We start from the raw sequence: 20,543 nt of genomic DNA, 5'->3' as shown, positions 1-20,543 counted from the left end.
GTGACTTGGTGCTCGGGAGCACACTTGCTCATCCTTATCACAGAATCCGTCTTCTCTGTCCACCTAACGAAAGCAACAGCACCCCCAGTGCCGTCATAGTTCAAGGGCTTACAATCTAGGAATTGCTTGTAGGTACAACCGTTGGGAGGGTTGTTGTTGCTGTTCGGAATGTTGCCGCTTGTCTCTCCTTGTGAAGCAGCATACTGCGCAATAGCGGCAGCGATGATTCCTTGCAGTTCTGCCTGGGTGGTCGGCATGCGTGCGTCACGTCGAGGAGGCATTTCCTAGAGGATGTTCCACATCGGTCAGGTCATAGTAAGTATAATAATCGTACGTATATGTAGTATCATTCATCATTCGCATAACATCTCATGTCATAATCACAACAAATAATCAACGATACATGAAATTAAAAGACTTGCAACTAATGTTTCATAACCAAACCATCAATAAAGTGTCACAATTTTATCACGTGCCAAAATATGTGTCTGAGTACAAATACAAATAAACCAAAACTAAAATCGTGGCCTTCAAAAAAAGTCTTCATAATCTTGGTTCTAGCACTGTCTTCCCACTAAAAGTAGCTGGCCTGAAATCTCTGTCGCTGAGTATACCCCTAAACTGACGGTGGAGGAGGAGGAGGAGAGAAACGAGAAAGAATCAATCGGCGCAACTGCATCAAGTCCTCCTCGAGTGCATAGGCAAAACGCAACACGGAAGCAACATCTGACTCCTGAGACGGAGGAAAAGATGTGTGGGATGCTGAAAACAGAGCCTGGCAGGGACAATGGGGATGTGGAGCCCTCTCCAATCGCTGGACACACTGTCTCAAGGCGTCCCGCCGTGACTGCAGTGACGCGAGCGTGTCCTCTACAGAGTATCCGACCTGGAATGGATGGGAAGGGTCGGATACAGGCATGACGTGGGGTACTAACCGAAGGAAAGGCTCATCCATCGGGGCTGGAGCCAAGAGTGTAGCAGGTGGGGTAGGTGCAAACTGTGAAGTAACATATGGTAACTGGGTCTCGAGAGGTGCAGGAAGTGACACTGGTGGAACAAAGTCTGAATAAGGGACCTGCGGTAAAAACTGGCTAACCTCTGGCATGAATGGGGTGTGCCCGAAAAGCTGGCTCGACGATCCCTCCCCAGGTTGGGGCGGAGGAATGTCCTGAATGAAGGTGATAGGAAGGTCGGTGCGGTAAGCATCGGAAGTGGACGAAGGAAACAAGGGGGCATCGAAGGGTACAGTGACAGGTGCAGGAGGGGGAGTGACTGGGACCACGTATGCTGGGTAGTCATCATCCTCGATCCATCCATTGCTGGAGTTGGCGTACCTCGGGTCCATGTGTGTAGCAAACGGGGCAAGATCATCGAATATCGCCATGGGATCAGGTATGGGTGCTAAATCGGGGATCCCAACAGCTGGTGGTGCAACAACGGGTGCGTCAGAAAAAGGAACAAGATCAGTGACAGGAACAGGCTCGGAAACAACTGGAGCAGGCTGATAATCGGCAAGCACGGCTGGAATCGGATCATCTGGGTGAGCGGGAACCTCAGCAGGCTGCTCAATCTCCATCTCCTCATCAGCGTCCCTGCGAGGGATGTAACCGAATCCCAATGGTGGGATATGAGAAGCTACAGACTCAAAAGAATCTGAAGCGGATGAATCAGGTTGAACCTCCATATCAGGAAGCTCGACTATGGGGACAACAGGATCAACAACAGGAATATCAACAGGCTGAACACCGCCCTCCATCGGGGCCCCACCATCCTGGTCTCCCTCCGGGGGACCCTCGATGAGTAGGTCGATGTCATCATCAGGTATCGCGTCGAGGAGCTGTTCCCCCAAGGGAACGGCAGCAAACGGAAGAGGGGCAGGGACCGGAACAAGGGGTAGGTCCTCCCCTGGTGGACCATCAGCTAAGGGTATATCATCTCCGAAGTCTGGTAGGGCAAAAGGCTGAAAGTCGTCCTCATCTGTGCTCGTGTAGTCTGAGGTGAAAACGCCTGAATCGGTATCCATCTCGTCATCAGAGGTATAAGTCCTCGGGTCACTCGCATCGGATACTCCGCTATCGGATGATGCCATGGTGTCTGTAACACATCCACAACATATGCACACAAATAAGATAAGCATGTAAACAAATAATAATGAGATCATGTATGCATCCTAGTCTTCCCAGACTAACCCACCCAATCTCTAAGACTGGATTTTTCCTAGTCTCTCAGACTAACTCCCTGGCCTCTAAGACCAAATTTTCCCCCAGCCTCCAAGGCTAAACATCCCCAATCTCTAAGATTGAATCCCTCAGTCTCTAAGACTGAACTCCCTCAGTCTCTAAGACTGATGTCAAAAATTTTGAAGAAAAAAAAATGTATTTGTGACCTTTTGTTTGTAAAAAGTTTGTGCCCTGGATCTGGACTTTTAGTGTATGCAATTGTAAAAACGTTTGAAAACATTTTCGTGAGAGCCCTAGTGATCATAGTCTAGACTCGAGAATGAATCTTAGTTCGCTATGATCGAGGCTCTGATACCAAGCTGTCACACCCTGGCTTTTGCGGAAGCGTGGGTTTAGTTGGTGTGACTTCTCAATACCATAGCAACAATCACAACATGCTATATGATAAAATATTTGATGTTCATCCATTAAAATAATTGAAAATGCATAACATATTGTCTTGAAACAACATCAAGCACAAGATACGTTTACAAAACATGACTTGATTAAAAATGAGTTCATAAGACTCGACGATAGACTACCAACAACACAAAGATTTGAGACAATGCAACTCGTCCAAGAAGGAGTTACACTTCCCAAACCTACGACTCCGGATGACATCCTTATTTAGTACGCAGCTAATCATGCATCACTTGCCAGATCCAACTTAATTTCCTGAAATACATGCAGTTTTAAAAAGTCAACAAAAGGTTGAGCGAGTTCATGAGTAAGTCTTGTGTATATAAAACCGTTTAGTACGTCTGTAAGTAAAAATTTGTCCCTGGTATGTAGCAATAAGGAAAAAGAGATCACCGACGGTTTGCAAAGCCACCGGTATGTGTGAACAGGTGCAGGGAAACTCAAACCTAGCATATTTGTTACCGGGCTTCCGGCTGGAAGACACAGTCACCACTATGGGCCGCCCCGGCCTCACGGGTGTGGGCTTGCTACACCCAAATAGATCTATCACTCTTGTGTCCCTTGGTCCTATAACAAGGATTAATGGCCTCAAGTGTTGTGCCCACCCTTCACATGATCTAGTAGTGTAAAACCCTCCCTAAGCTAACCATACCATGTATATAAAAGTCTGAAATAATTTGTAAACATGTATTCCACCCCCGAAGTATAAAACTGAAAACAGTAAAGGAATAGGGGGTCATGAACTCACCGTAGTGCTTCTTGACTCGAACTTAAACTCTTCCCGCTACACGACAACCTACAACGTACTAATGTCTATTAGACGAACGGGCCGTGCCTTGGCTTAGAGTTTAGTGTTTTGATTTATGTTACTTTGGTATTATTTCGTTAAAACAATAATAATTATTTTAACTTAAATAGCGTTCGTAGAAAAATAGTTAGACAACTATTTCGTATCTATTTTCTCGAAGATTTTACTAAGTGTTCGGATTCTCGGAAAATTTCGGCAGAGTCTCCTCTGTAAATAGAGGTGTCCATGCTTTAATAGCATATCATTTTCTTTTATATGAAATCAATAGTTCATTTACAATAATCAAACCAACATATAGACATACAAAACTTTACATACTTCATTTCAGCTTTATTACTCGAAACAGGGCTGTTTTCGAGGATTTTTATAAAATAGTTACCCTTTTCTAAAAATCACCAAATTTTTACAGAATATGACATATGTTCCAAAGTTTATTGTGTAAAAATATCAGAGTCCAATTCGTTACCCATATTTTATAAAAAATCATTTTCTTGACTGCAATCAGATTTGTTACCTTCTGATCACAGTTTACGGAAATATTCGCTAAAAATCAACCGTAAGTCCGTTTGACGAAATTCCAGTTGGAGGGTCGTCCTGACAATGGTGTCTATCTACTGTAAAAATTTCATGAGTTGATTTTATTCAGGTTTAAGGTTATGACTCCGAAAGTAACCCACTTTTTCTGCAACAAAAATGCGGCTTGAGCTGCTGTCCAAAAATAATCTTTTAAAAATAGTAAACGGTCTCGAAAAATTATGATTCCAGTGCCATTTGTTTAGTTATTCCAAAACATTCATTTTAGGCTTTTGAAAATCCACTTTTCGACTTAAAATGATCCCGTTACAGCCTGTTGAAGTTGGCTGGAAATCCAACTCAGCAAGCTGTTTGAGTTCTTGTGTGAGCAAAACAATCAACAATCGAACAAGAATCGAAGTGAGGCAAGAGTATGAAAGAACTTACTACTAGCACAAGGCTAGGGTTGTAATCTTAGGATGAGATGACAAGAAATGATGGTGAGAAAGGCCTTGAACAAAGCTTCTTGAGAGCACTTCAACTTCTTACTTCTATGGAGGGTCTTGGAGCTTTGAATGGAGTTTACTAGTGAAAGAGATGAAGTTGTGAAGGTATATGAAGATGAAAATCAGTTGTGGTGAGATGGGGGGGGGGGGGGTATGGGCCGATTTTTAGAGGGAGAGGAGAGAGAGAAGTGTGAATCTTGAGGGAATGATGAGTATATCTTGGAAATGTGCACTTAGGTTTGTAGGGAAATTATGACAAGGAAAATGACCAATGGAAGCAAGATTCTTCTTACAAGGATTTAAACAAAATATCTACTAATTATTTGGGGCAGATTTTCGGTTATGGGGGGGGGTAAAGTGTAAATATTTTGTTAATTAGTAGGTATTTACTAAAAGCTTAAGGGTATTTACAAGTAGTGGGTGTATGTCATGTTTGCATGGTGCATGGGGATTTTTGTGACCATGATTAATTCAAAATACTAAAATAATATTTCTAACAATATTTTCATGTCCCGGGTAATGTCTGGTTGTTCGGTTTCGCATGGTTCCGTTAAAGCGTTTAATTTACCCGTAAAGCGTCTTTTGTGCATCTTTTTGTAACGAAATTAATTCCAACACTTAGGAAAGTGTCCAGGACTATTTGGTCAATATTATGAATAATATGAGCGTGTTAAAAACTGAATTGTTATTAAAAATGTGGAATTCTGTAATTAAATTGCGTTTTAGGCACTTTCCGGCACTCAAACTGTCACCTAGTGACATAGTCTTATATTTCTCACTTCCCTATACTCCATACTGGTGTAGTGATTTAACTCTGGCCCACACTGGCCTAAAAATAGTATCTGTCTAAGTGCTGGCATTGTCAGCATGTGTCTGAGTTATCCGCTTACTGCGCTAACTGTGCTTTGTGCATCCGGTTTGACACTAAGAGTCTATATGAAATAATTGGAGTGACTGTATGTAAATAATGCACATGTATGTATATGACATAAATCAGTAAGCAGTTAAAAGTGTCAGATGTAATCAAGCACAGTCATTAAGCACATAATTAGGGTTAATTAATTTGTACAGTACCTGAAATTTTGCGGGTTGTCACAGCGGCACGCGACCGTCAGGAAGCCTACGCAGACAAGCGTAGGAAGCCTTTGGAATTTCAGGTCAGGGACCGGGTTTTACTTAAAGTCTCACCCTGGAAGGGTGTGGTTCGTTTTGGCAAACGGGGCAAACTAAATCCGCGGTATGTCGGACCGTTCGAGATCATTGAGAAAATAGGCAAAGTAGCCTACAGACTAAACCTACCAGCTGAACTCGGTGCAGTTCACAATGTATTTCACGTGTCGAATCTGAAGAAGTGCCTGTCAGATGAGACCCTCATAGTTCCTTTTAAGGAACTCACTATCGACGAGCGGTTGCAGTTCATCGAGGAGCCAGTTGAAATCACGGACCGGGATGTTAAGGTCCTCAAAAGCAAGAGAATCCCTCTTGTTCGAGTTCGTTGGAACTCCCGACGTGGCCCAGAGTACACCTGGGAACGCGAAGACCAAATGAAAGAAAAGTACCCCCAGTTATTCAGAACCAATGCACCCACTACTGAGACTGAAGCTGCTACTGCGGAATTTCGGGACGAAATTCCAAATCAACGGGGGGATGATGTGACACCCTAGGAAAACCAGTGAACAATACAGCTTACCTAGCTTCCACAGTAACCGCATGCTAAATTTCGGGACGAAATTTCTTTCAAGTTGGGGATAATGTGACAACTTGAATTTCCAAGATTTTTATTACGCATTTATTGCACGTTTATTGATTGTTTAATTGTCTGCTTGCACAATTAGTTGCTGTGAAACTGTAACGTTTTAATTCAGTTAAGTATATGTGTTGATTATGAAAGATTTGTCAAATGTATGGATGTGGTGGTGAAACTGTGAACTATTTTGAGATGGTGTGCTATTGTAAATTATGATACTTAGGGATGCATACAGTAATTAGTGAAACTCTAATCATTGTTAACCCTAATCCCTTTTAACTAATCATTTGCACAAAAACCAAAGCACTGTACTCTCTAATCCTCTCTACAACCATCTCCTCATCATCCTTGGATTCACAAGTTCTTTTGCATCAAGTTTGATTACCAATCCATCTAGAATCGAATCAAGGTAATTGTTTAATCATTGTTTGTGATTAATTGTTGATTGATTGATGCTTGTAAACCCTAGCTTTCATGTAATGGTTCTGCGCTTTAATTTGATTCTGATTATTGTGATAATGATGATTGACTACTTGTATAATCGATTTCTCGATGATGTTGATGCATGATATGAAGAGATATTGATTGTTGTGTTGATTCTGTATTGAGAAATATGAAGTAGGGTTTTTGATCGTATGAATAAAGTTTGTAACTGATGCTTTGATTCTGTGCAAAAATTGGAATTCACGCATTATTGTTAGGCAGAGTTTTGGATTGTCATACTTGTCTGAGTTTCGTAACCTAATGTGTTTTGTCTGAGTTTTATAACAAGAGGGTTGCCCGAATTTTAATATGCTGATAAGTGGAGTCCGAGTTTTGCAATGTGGTTAAGGGTCCGAGTTTTGTTAAGGGCATTCTGTCCGACTTTTAAACCTCATTATGATCTTGTCCGAATTCTTGAAAGGAAGGGAATGTAGTCTGAGTTTTTGGCTTGTTTGGTCCGAGCTATAGGCTTATAAGCCTTTTGTCCGAGTTTCGAGGGGCAACCCCCCTTTGTCCGATCTTTGACACATGTTGGTCCGAGTTTCTTGAGAAACTCCTTGTCCAACCTTTACACTTTTCCTCTAGTCCAACCTTTTGAGCCAAGAAACCCCCCCTTACCTTGTGGTCCGAGTTCTTGGCCCTTGATCACTGTCCGAGCATTAACTCCTCACACCATATCCGACTTTTAACATCAACCCTCACATGGTCCGAGCTTTTTGAAGACACATACCTTGTCCGAATTTTATAAGGAGGCAAGAAGGTGTCCGAGTTTCATTGATGCAAGGGTAGTCCGAACTTTGTAGTGGCCATGAGTCCGACTTTTCTTGGACATGAAGCTTATATGGAACAGTAGTTATTATATTTGTGTAAATTTGCAAGCATGACATGGGATGACTATATGATGATATCTGTTATTATTAATGTTTAGTGATGATCAAGTATTATGACTTGGGTTCTTACACATGGTACCCTTCACTGTTATGTATCGATATGGCATGCATGCAAAGTGTGATAAGGAATTAGTATATGTAAATTCTTGCCTGTTGATAACATCAATTATGATTTGATTTTGATCCATACACTTAACTGTTAACCATGACTAAGGAGCATATATGTAAACTGTGGATATGGATAAGTGTATAGCTGTTATGTGATCATTACCTTGCATGCACTCTATGACTTTAACTTATGCGAAAACAATACAAACACGAACTGATTGTGTACGCACATATACTAGGCTTTGACTGAATTTATTGGAAACGAGTAATTAACATACCGAGCAAGCCAAGGTGAGTTCACACCCTTTCTAAGGCATGGGATTCCCAAGGGCTTGGGAATGGGATTAAAGGAATGAGGTTGACTAGATTCGTACATACACTATTACTAGACTACCATACCATCGTCCTCGGTTGTGCAGGACACATACGTAAAACATACGTATACTTATGCTACTCGCTATCCTCGGTTGTGAAGGATACTCACGTAAAACCTACGTGAACTTATACTCACTACTGCCTCGGTTGTGTCAGGCACTTACGTAAAGCCTACGTAAACCCCCGCGTAACCCTATCCTCGGTTGTGAAGGATTACTTACGTAAAACCTACGTAAACTTGTACGTGTTACTGTTCTCGGGAAATGTAGAACACTTATGGTTACGAATAGTCTAGTGGTTATACAACATGGGAAGCCCCCACCAATAGAACGCACTGTCGGCCCAGTAGAGCCACATGTTACATACGAACTTACTGTTACGCAATTACTTTCTGTGAACTCGCTCAACTAGTTGTTGATCCACTGTTACATGCCTTGCAGGTCGTTAGATACATGGAGCTTGCACAGGGAGGAGCTGGTCGTTGTAGGCTTGGATCATGATTATCTTATTAAACACTTATGACATTACGTACTTAATTATGTTGGGTTTTGATTATACGCTTCCGCTAAACTATGATAACTTACTATTGTTTTGGAACACCTTTCATATGGATTTGGTTTGGTTTAATGGCAATTACTTTTACTATATGTATTGTTCTATATGATTGGTGGCTTGATCCTGGTCAGTCACGCTCCCAAGCGGTGATACTCCGCAGGTGGATTTTGGAGGTGTGACAATATAGTACAAGCACTTATATATAGGAAGTATCAGCGGCGTATCCACCATGCTTGTATCACATTACACACGTCTCGTTACTTAAGTCACTTACCCAAACAAACCACCAATGTAAATTGCCCATGTCTAATCCAATTGTCAAATGTCTTTGTGAAAACCATGTCAAAATGTTTATGAAATGTATATGTCAATATCAAAATGTCTATGCCAAATGTCAATCATGTAATGTGTAAACAAAATATCATGTATGGCAAGTGATATATGTATCAACTAAACCATAGGTAAAAATGCACAAAACAATATGTTGAACTAAAACTTGGTTTAAATCATTGTTATGTTTTGTGGAAATGCATGCTATACTGAATACAAACATTTATGCGGTATTGTGAAAATGCATACATCCAAGCCTTGCGACTGTGGTGATAAACCCTTAAACAAATTAAAGGTCTATCTGTGTTATGTTTTAATCGAATTCGGTCATTCCTAACATCCAAACATACCTAGGATGTCAAGAACGGGAGTTGTCAATTCCTATGGTACCATTACCTACTAACGAGCGGCGTGATCAAAGTTAATGAATATATATGGTCCCATTTAAACATACCAAATGTTATACCCAAAATGTAAGCATGTGATGAAATGCACTAAGTATGATGAAAATACATAGCGTGAAAAGGTAATGTAAAACAATATACTAAGTATGCGCTAAACGAACATACGTAGCATAAAATGTCATGTAAAACGATGTACTAAGTATGCACACAATGGACATACATAGCAAAAACACAATGAAAACATGTACTATATGTGTACTATTGAACATAACAAGCATATGATATGAAAAGATGGAAAGCACGAAAGTAACAAGTAGGCACATGTGTTTCACCCCAAAATGTTTGAAAAATAGTAAAAGAAGGGTACTATATACTCACTTGAGATTGCTTAGAAGTCATAGGATAACCACCAAGCAATGCCAGAAGATCACGGAATCAAACGGCACCTATATAGGTATCTACATTAATAAACGGACCTATCGGAGGATCGGGTAGTACGAGGGTTCGTAAAGCAAATAAGTATGGGAACTTATGTAATATGGTTTAACAAAGCCTACATACTAAAACGAAACCTATCCTAAGTGCTTACGACCCATTACGACCCGTTTAGGTAGCTTATGCTACTTTAACGCGTCGTTCGCGTAAAACGCGTTCGGACCGTTTAACTAGTCCTATGACAAGTAAAATATGCCTTAATATGTCTAATATAGTTACCTAATCAGTTTAGATGTCAAAATTTAGGTTACATATGCTTTAAATGAATTTATGCGTAAAAAGGGCATTTTGGTAATTTACCTAAGGCATATAAACTACCTATCATACAACTACTTAAACGACGTGACCATAAGGTATAACCTCGGAAGGTTATTCCCTATACAACTATGGTCACCTAAAGTGTTTGGTTGGATCTTAATGATCGACCAAATGGGTCGGGTTCGAAAGTATAAACGATTGATTAGATCGCTTACCTTTACGACCCTAAACAAGCACAAATCTAAAAGCGACGAGCTAAACATGCTAGAACATGTTTAGTAAAGTTAGAAAACAGGTTTGGTATCAAAACAAACGGTTTTGATACCCTAGAGTAGTTTGGTTACAAAATACGCGAGGAAACGTATTTTGGCCGAAACTACGACTCGTCACTGAGCCTAGATAACGTGGTAATCAGTGGGTATAGTCACTAGGGACTATAACCATCGTGATTACGCTCACGTTATGAAGTTCAAACGAACTTCGCGTTGACAATAAACTGGTCAATGCAGAAAGTCAAACGCAGTTTGACTTTAATGCTAAAACGAATGAAAAACGCGAAAGAATACTTATAGAAGGTCCCCACAAGATTTAACCCGATTCGCTTTCAGGTAGGAAGTATACACTTCCACTTAGAAAGCTTTGAATCAGATTAAATGTGAGGAGGATGGGCAAAAGGGTTGGGTATTTATATATTTTCAAGAGCCGTTAGGATCGTTTCTCGAAGATTGAGCTTTGATCTCATCCGTACAAGTGGGCAGATGGTATTTGGATACCATGGGCTCTCAAAAACCATCAAAATTGGCCCATAGAATGATCAAAACCATGTCCAAAAACCGTGCAAACCAGCTGCTGTTTCAGAAACTAGTTTTTCTGTTACTGGGCATCTCAGGCGGCCTGCTTAAGATATGCACATGGGCTTACGCGGGCCGCATGGCTAAGTATTCAGAATTTGCAGTTTAGTCCCTGCACTTCAGAAACATGTATTTTGTCCCATTTTTGGCACGTTTAAGCCCCGTTAACCTCATTTCAAGGCTCAAAAATGAAGTTAAAGTGTAGGGAACTCAAAACATGCTAAAAAATATTCCGGATGTCGGTTCGTTTGGTCGTACGATCGCGATGCTCGCTTAATTACAACAGAATGCGCATAAGCGCGAAAGACGATCCAAATTGCGCGACGAATGGATTTTTCTTATGCCAAACACTAAAATAAAATATTTTAATGCTTACATAAATTTTTGGATGTCCGGAAGTATTCAGAACGTAAGTTATGCGCGAAAATGCAAACTTATGCACTTTTTGACGCCTTTAGTCCCTAAATGACCAAAAAGTTTATTTTAGCACACCGAACACCTCAAAGCCTATTTCTAAGCTATGTAAAGGATATTTTGGGTATGTTTAACTTATGGCCAAGTTCCGGAATGTCCGTTACAGTACAAATTGACATACTTTCGCAGTTTGTCGAATTTAGTCCCTGTAAGCGAATAGACTTGATTTCGGCATACCAAACCATCCAAAACTTATTCCTAAGTTATGTAAAGGTTATTTAAGGTATGTTAAGCCTATGTCACTATTCCGGAATGTTTGTTGCATTAAACTGGTTATATTTACGCATTAGTGCGCATATAACCTTCCAGAAAGCCATTTAGAGCCCGAAATTGAACAAGAATTGATATGTGCAAAAGATACACATGTTTATACAAATCCCAAGTATGAAATACAATATTTCATTGGTTTGGTATTTGTTTGATGGCTGAAGTGACACAGGTGTCAAAATGTTCGACCAAGAGAGAAGGGAGAAGGGGGTCAAACCCTAGATCACCAAAATCCATCAAATTGAAAGAGGATTGAAGGGCTAAACGAATGCATGAACCAGGCATGTTGATCACTTAAGTGTTTCTACCATCATGTAAGTCGAATTTGGTAGCCACCGTAGCTTACGGTGGAGCTGTCGCGCCCCGCGAAATAGTAAGCCATGGCTTACGCGGCCCACGAGGGACCGTGGTGCTGGCTTTTTGCTGAATTTTTGATGTTTTGAGCATGAGACTTGACTAAAAATGGTTTTCCAAGGCCTCATACATTATGTTAAGAATGGTTTCGAATATAAATGATGTTAAAGGTTGTCGGTTAGTGAATGAATCGATTGTTTCGTGTTAGTGTAGGAAATTTTATAAATATATATGTATAGGAATCCAGAAGGCTCGTAGATTGATTTGTATATCGTCTATACTATGTAAAGTTATGAATATGTCATTCCGGCATAAACCTATGTGTAAGAAATGGTAAACAGGAGCTTGTGTATATATTCATGAAAGGGATGTTGGCATGTATGAAGGTACGTATATGTATATATATATATATATGTATATATATATATATATATATGTATATATATATATATAGGGGAAGGATGTATAGAAAACCCACTTTAATTTAGAAAACCCGGGAAACTCAAAGCTCCCGATGTTTTTTTGCTTTGAAAAAATTTACACATGTTATATGCATGTTTTTAAGGGTTTTGGGAAAAAAAATTCAAAAAAGCGCCGAGCAGATATTTTTTAAAAAAATAAACAAGTTTTGGTGTAACACATGTTACATTCATCTGACATATTTGTAACATGTGTTACACCAAAACTTGTTTATTTTTTTTAAAAATATCTACTCGGCGCTTGTTTGATTTTTTTTGCCCAAAACCCTTAAAAACATGTATATAACATGTGTAAATTTTTTCAAAAGAAAAAAACATCGGGAGCTTTGAGTTTCCCAGGTTTTCTAAATTAAAGTGGGTTTTCTATAGATACTTACATTATATATATATATATATATATATATATATATATGTATGTATGATAATAAGTGCGTAGGTGTGAATGTATGAGTGAATGAATGTACAATGCTAGAGACGTTGTTGGTGCAGTCATCTATCGTCTTCGTCTTAATATCGAGTCTCGGGTTCGTTGTGGTTTTGGATCAAACATGATGTCATCATCTTTGATGATGACATCATATGATGACGTCATCATATATTGCATCATTACATCAATATTCGAAATTCAAGATCATCACAATATTATAATCATCAAAGTAGTAAACGACAAAAGATCAAAGGTTTTGAAAGTGTTAAAGTGGCCATTTGTGTTGATTGGACCAATTGAAGGTCCAATGAGAAGTTTTGGTTAAAAGGTCCAATACAAAGAGAAGTTTCATATGAAAGTCAACATAGAGATTCGCTTATACGGCATTTGAGTGGTTCGCTTGAACGGCATACAAGGATGGTTCGCTTTTATGGCAAATTTATGTGAGTTCGCTTATATGGTTATGTATGGTTCGCTTTTATGGTAGTTGTCTCTATAAGCGGACCAGAAGTAGTATATATAGGTTGAATGTCATTTCATTTGCAACGTTGTTCAGATCTGATACCGAGGTATTGCCGGTGTTCCTTGTCAATGTAAACGCTGTAAAATCAATATACAAGAGGTTTAAAGTGTGATTCTAGCTGTGTACATGTCCGTTTCTTTGTTTCCGCCTCTGAAACGGATCTAAGCTCTTCCGAACGACTCGTTTAGGTCGAAATCGATCCTACAATTGGTATCAGAGCCAAGGAGGAGGAGATCTCGCATATACAGCTCGTTTTTCATCATTTTTCTGTTTCTACACCTTTCTTTTTCGAAAAAACAAAACTTTTTACGGTCAGAATTGCTTTAAATTCACACAGTGTGTGCGGAATCATGAATTAACAAAACTTTGAGAATTTCAGAACTAAAATCGACTTATTTCTGGTTCAAATTGAGTTTTCGCTTGCACTCGGTTCGTGTTTTGCTGACGTCACTATAGATTTGCCTTTAGAACACCGAGGTCCGCTCCAAACAATTGCATAGGTTCGCTCAAAAATGAACTAGGTTCGCTTTTTGTAACATCACTTAGGTCCGCTCATTGTTCAATACATAAGGTTCGCTCATAGGTAACAGAAACAGGTTCGCTCCAAATCAATGTTTGGTTCGCTTATTGGGTTTTAATAGGGTCCGCTCAAAAGGTTTGAATTCTGTTTCGCTTTTATGTCATCACTTTCACGTGATTCTCTGATCTTACAGGTTGTCGGCAACATAAAAGTTCATCACTGATTAAATCGGCACAATCAAGGTCTTAGTTACACCGACACACTTCATTAAATTGGCCCAAGTCTAATCTTGTTACACCGCCGCATCATGTAAACCAACCACTTGTTCACAGCCTTATTTCACTGCCCATCAAAACAATTAAGGAACCGACCCATTATCTTTAATTGGCCCAATCAACAAACTCTTACACTGTCACACCCCCAAAATCCACACGCGGAGTACCACCGCTTGGAGGCGTGACATTACCAGGATCAAGCCACCAATCATATCGAACATAGCATCTAATATTAAAAGTAGTTAATGTAATTCATCACGACATGATTGATGTTCAACAAAACGTAAATTAAGTAGCGGAAGCATAATATGAAAACCCAAAGTAAAGTTATAAGTTCAATTGTTTATCATAACGTCTACGATCCGTATCCCACAACGACCTGCTCCTCCTTGTGCAAGCTCTATAAGTACCTAAGGTCCTGCAAGGCATGCAGCAGAGAGTCAACAACTAGTTGAACGAGTTCACAGTTAATAGTTCAGTAATAGTACAGTGTGAGTAGTAGTATGTTCGTTCGTTATGTCATGTATCGTATTAGTTTCCATCGCGGCCTCCCAGGCAGGTATGCGAAGATTAGGGGATGTTCTTCCCAAGTATTCTAGACTAGGTTTATTTGTATCGCGGCCTCCCAGGCAGGTGTGCGAAGATTAGTGAATTTAGTTCGCGGCCTTCCTAAGGCAGGTGTGCGAAGTCAGTCATAATATCGCGGCCAACCCTTGGCAGGTGTGCGAAGATCAGTTCAATAAGTGTTACTAGTCTAGCTGTATCTTATCGTGAGGTTCTACCATCTGAATATATACAATAAGTCATCCAATCCCATTCCCACCCGGGAACCCCATGCCTTGGCTGTGTGAACTCACCTTGGTTTGCTCGGCAGATACACAAAAAGGGTTTCTTGGACTATGAGTGGTCAACCACGTCCTAACAGGGTTACCATACAAGTCAGGTTTTGGTTTCAAGTAGCGTACATAGGTAACACATAAGTTAGCATATAAGAAACACATACAGATCATGGCAAACACGCTTCATCACGTTCAACAGTTATAACGTATTCAACTTGTGCGATTAAGAGATTGGGCTCGCACAAGTTCAACAACCGTGTGCGATCACATACATCATGTACGATTACAATATATCTTGTGTGACTCACTAACATAACCCACTAAATACCCCGGCCCAACCTGTGAATAAGCCCAAAGCTTGTGCGACCCAAAACAGTTGGTTTTAATCTTGTGCAATCCAGTCAAGCTTGTACGATTGGACAATCTTGTGCGATCAGAAAGCTTATGTGATAAGATCTGATCGTGTGCGATTTGTTTTATATTCCGCCAATCATGCTAGTCGGTTATATTGTTTCCTTTTTTTATGAGATTTATCAATCAATGCAAACAATTTCCATCCAACTAATTAATCGATCAAACAAATAAATCATCAATTAATATGAACCCAATATCATAACAAGTCATCATCATTTCAGTGAAGAAAACCATCAAATCGAATCTTTTTATCAATTGTGGCCGACCACTGTTAGTCACCTCAAGAGGTTATTGGACCAAACTAAGATATGCAACATTTACTAATTTCTTAACTTGATAATTGAACTAACACAGAGATCACATGGGCCGATTACATGCATACTAAACGACAAACTCAAATAGTCGACACACCACAATTTGATTTACATGTACACACATATATTTGATCATTAATTTCCCTGACAATACACATGCCGCCAATCTACATGTACACACTATGCAAATCTCGTGCAATATATAGGACACAGTGGCCGACCATCATACTCCTAGTCCTAATACTATTGGACCGATTACTATCATCTTCTATACCACTTATCTCAATTATGGCCAATTTAAGAATCATGTGCAATGTCAGAAATAAATCAGTATATAATGAATCATCCATTATCTATGTATGTATGATATCGATATCATGCATCCATATTCTCACCAAGTTATTAATCATATTCCATTCCAATAATCATATAAACAATATGTAATCATAAATAGCACAAGACAAAAGCCACTAACCAACAATGATCAAACGAGAAAGTTTTGGCTCCAAATAAGAGGAGGGCTGCTGGCTTCGAGAGAGAGGTGAGAGCAAGTAGGGTTTTGTGTGTGAAGTATTTTTGCGAATAATGAGAGGTATACCCCATCCTCTATGTGTCATTCGTATAAAGGGAGTGGGCCGGCCCATCATGGGCTGCCCCTTTGGTCCGAATATAAGAAATACGGCCCCCAAGTGGGCTTGTGCGATCGGGTTGGGCTCGTTTAACACAAACATTCAATAACATACAAACATGCACATAATATCCAGCATAGCATTCAATAAATCAAAGTTCACATAATCACAACACGTTCACATACGTTACATTAATCACAAAGATAGGCTCGAAATACGGGTTGTCACATTATCCCCAACTTAAAAGAAATTTCGTCCCGAAATTTGGTACATACTCACTGAGGAAGCTAGGTAAGTTGTATCGTTCGTTTACTGGTTTTTCTGGGGTGTCACATCCTCCCCCCGTTGATCTGGAATTTCGTCCTGAAATTCCGCAGTAGTAGCTTCAGCCTCAGTAGTGGTTGCATTGGTTTCGAATAACTGGGGATACTTTTCTGTCATCTGGTCTTCGCGTTCCCAGGTGTACTCTGGGCCACGTTTGGAGTTCCAACGAACTCGGACAAGAGGGATTCTCTTGTGTTTGAGAACCTTAACATCCCGGTCCGTGATTTCAACTGGTTCCTCGACGAAGTGTAACTGTTCGTCGATAGTGAGCTCTTTCAAAGGAATTATGAGGGTCTCATCTGACAGGCACTTCTTCAGATTCGATACGTGGAAAACGTTGTGAACTGCACCGAGTTCAGCTGGTAGGTTTAGCTTGTAGGTCACTTTGCCTATTTTCTCAATGATTTCAAATGGTCCGACATACCGCGGATTCAGTTTGCCTCGCTTTCCAAAGCAAACCACACCTTTCCAGGGTGAAACTTTAAGTAAAACCCGGTCCCCGACCTGAAATTCCAAAGGCTTCCTACGCTTGTCCGCGTAGGCTTTCTGACAGTTGCGTGCTGCCGCCATGCGTTGTCGTATCTGCGCAATCTTTTCCGTGGCGTCCACTACGATCTCTGGACCCGTGATCTGACTATCCCCCACCTCTGCCCAACAGAGAGGTGACCGGCATTTACGTCCGTACAATGCCTCGAATGGAGCGGCTTGTATGCTGGTGTGATAGCTGTTATTGTATGAGAACTCCACTAAAGGGAGATGCTTTTCGCAGCCGTTGCCGAAAACAATAACACATGCCCGAAGCATGTCTTCGAGAGTTTGGATCGTTCGCTCAGACTGCCCATCCGTCTGAGGGTGATACGTTGTGCTCATGTCTAACCGTGAGCCGAAATATTTGTGCATCGCTTGCCATAGCTCTGACGTGAATCGTGCATCCCGATCCGAAATGATGGAGGTGGGCACCCCGTGCCTCGAAACAACTTCTTTAAGATAAACGTCTGCGAGAGTGGAGAACTTATCCGTTTCCTTAATAGCCAGGAAGTGTGCAGACTTGGTGAGTCGATCCACGATCACCCATATAGTATCATTCCCACGCTGGGATCTGGGTAGGCCTGTAACAAAATCCATGGAAATTTCTTCCCATTTCCATTGCGGTATTTTGGGTTGCTGAAGTAGACCCGCTGGTTTTTGATATTCCACTTTGACTTTTGCACATGTCAAACACTTGCCGACGTATGTAGCAATGTGGGCTTTCATGCTAGGCCACCAGTATGTCGTTTTGAGATGGTGGTACATTTTATCCAACCCTGGATGTACCGAGTAGCGAGACTTGTGTGCTTCATCCATCACAAGTTCCCGTAATCCGCCATATAGTGGGACCCAAATACGCCCCGTTACATAGTAGGCGCCGTCTTCCTTTTGTTCCATTCGTTGCCTTGAGCCGCGTAAGGCTTCAGCCTTGACGTTTTCGGGTTTCAATGCTTCTATCTGAGCGGTTCGTATCTGTGCAGGAAGACTGGACTGAATCGTAAGTTGTAGCGCTCGCACACGCTTAGGTAGGGTGTCCTTTCAACTGAGGGCGTCAGCCACAACATTGGCCTTGCCTGGATGGTACTTAATAGCGCATTCGTAATCGTTCAAAAGTTCGACCCATCTTCGTTGACGCATGTTCAAATCCTTTTGCTTAAGGATATGCTCGAGACTCCTGTGATCGGTGTAAATTGTGCACCTGGTACCGTACAGGTAGTGCCGCCATATCTTAAGTGCGAAAAAAACAGCTCCCAGCTCTAAATCGTGCGTTGTGTAGTTCCGTTCATGAACTTTAAGTTGGCGCGAAGCGTAAGCAATGACCGTCGCACTGCATTAACACACATCCAAGACCCTGGATGGATGCGTCACAGTATACTACAAAATCGTCCGTGCCCTCTGGTAAAGAGAGAATAGGTGCGCTGCAAAGCCTATCCTTTAGGTGCTGAAAAGCAGTTTCCTGAGTATTACCCCAATGGTAGGTGACACCCTACTGTGTCAGTAGTGTAAGCGGCTGAGCAATCTTTGAGAAATCCTTGATGAACCGTCTATAGTATCCCGCCAAACCAAAGAATTGGCGTATCTCCGTTGGTGTACGCGGTGCAGGCCAGTTCCTGATCGAATCTACCTTGGATGGATCGACATGAATCCCATCCCTGTTCACCACATGGCCTAAGAAGTGGACTTCACGAAGCTAGAAGTCGCATTTTGAAAACTTGGCATACAGTTGTTCCTTTCGAAGAAGTTCCAAGATAAGACGTAAGTGCTGCTCGTGTTCCTCCTGACTCTTGGAGTAGATCAGAATATCGTCGATGAAGACAATCACAAACTTGTCTAAGTACGGCTTGCACACCCTGTTCATCAGATCCATAAATACGGCAGGCGCATTCGTTAACCCAAATGGCATGACAAGGAACTTGTAGTGACCGTAGCGAGTTCTGAATGCGGTTTTGGAGACGTCCTCATCCCAGACTCTCAGCTGATGATACCCTGACCTCAAGTCTATCTTGGAGTAGTAACTCGACCCCTGCAACTGGTCGAATAAGTCGTCTATACGTGGAAGAGGATAACGGTTCTTCACCGTCACCTTGTTCAGTTCACGGTAGTCTATGCACATTCTGAACGTACCGTCTTTCTTCTTCACAAATAATACTGGAGCTCCCCATGGCGAAGAGCTTGGACGAATAAAGCCCTTTTCCAAGAGCTCTTGTAGCTGCTTTGACAGTTCTTCCAGTTCGGTTGGAGCTAAACGATACGGTGCTCGAGCTATAGGTGCTGCTCCTGGAGCGAGCTCAATTTGAAATTCAACCTGGCGATGAGGCGGTAGACCAGGTAAGTCTTCAGGAAACACCTGAGAGAAGTCGCGTACAACTGGAATGTCTTCCAATTTCTTTTCCTTCGCTGATGCATCAGTAACGAGTGCCAGAATGGCAGTGTGGCCCTTACGCAAACACTTCTAAGCCTTTAGAAAGGAGATGATGCCAACCACTGCACCACTCTTGTCGCCTTGAATTTCGAGAGGCTCTTGGCCAGAATGAGGAATACGAGCAATCTTTTCTTTGCATAGGATTTCTGCTTGCTGTTGCTGCTGGCGATTCTGATTTGCAGGCCGTGGGCTCCTGAATCCTTAGCTTCATGGCCCATCTTTAGACACCTCTGGCAACGTCCCTCGTTGCACTAACCACTGTGGTGTCTGTTGCATTTGTTACACAGTGGGTGAATTCCCCGATATCCACCCTGCCCCTGACCACCAGAAGTTGGCTGACCCGGGCTCTGGTGTTCACTATTCTTGCGCTGCTGCTGTGCTTGAGACTGAACGGTAGCGGAACCCTTGCTGGAATCCCCATCCCATTTCTGCTTGTTGTCATCGGGTGCAGCAGGAGTAGTAGTAGCAGTAGTAGTTGCACTGATGCGCTTTGGTAGCTTGTTCTGTTCCACCGCCTGATCCGTGAGGCGATGAGCAAAACGCTGAATGTCCTGGATATTGTCGAGGTTTGTCGATGTAACGTGGCTCTGAATCTCTAATGCTAGACCCTTGAGGTACAACTCGATGCGTTTGATTGGAGGGTCCACCATGGTTGGACACAGGATGGCCAGTTTGTTTGATCGTTTCGTGTAAGCTTCGATTTCCGACCCTGTCACTTTCAGATGATAGAGCTCCACCTCCAACTTGTGGATGTCATCACGTGTGCAGTGTTCTCATTTGATGAGTTCTTTG

General features: G+C 41.5%; 1 protein-coding gene across 1 annotated transcript; it reads right to left on the bottom strand.

Moving 5' to 3' along the window:
- Positions 1 to 616: 616 nt before the first annotated feature.
- LOC110943300 (SH3 domain-containing protein C23A1.17-like) lies at positions 617 to 2,089 on the bottom strand. The gene has a single exon (XM_022185049.1). The coding sequence runs from the start codon at positions 2,087 to 2,089 to the stop codon at positions 617 to 619; it is 1,473 nt and encodes a 490-aa protein (XP_022040741.1).
- Between the last annotated feature and the right edge of the window lie 18,454 nt (positions 2,090 to 20,543).

Source organism: Helianthus annuus, chromosome 5 (assembly GCF_002127325.2).
Source record: "Helianthus annuus cultivar XRQ/B chromosome 5, HanXRQr2.0-SUNRISE, whole genome shotgun sequence".
Taxonomy (NCBI): domain Eukaryota; kingdom Viridiplantae; phylum Streptophyta; class Magnoliopsida; order Asterales; family Asteraceae; genus Helianthus; species Helianthus annuus.
This window is presented reverse-complemented; position numbering and strand designations above follow the sequence as displayed.

Bases quoted from the DNA above. Each gene is read 5' to 3' on its own strand.
- LOC110943300 (XM_022185049.1), bottom strand. From the start codon at position 2,089: ATGGCATCATCCGATAGCGGAGTATCCGATGCGAGTGACCCGAGGACT.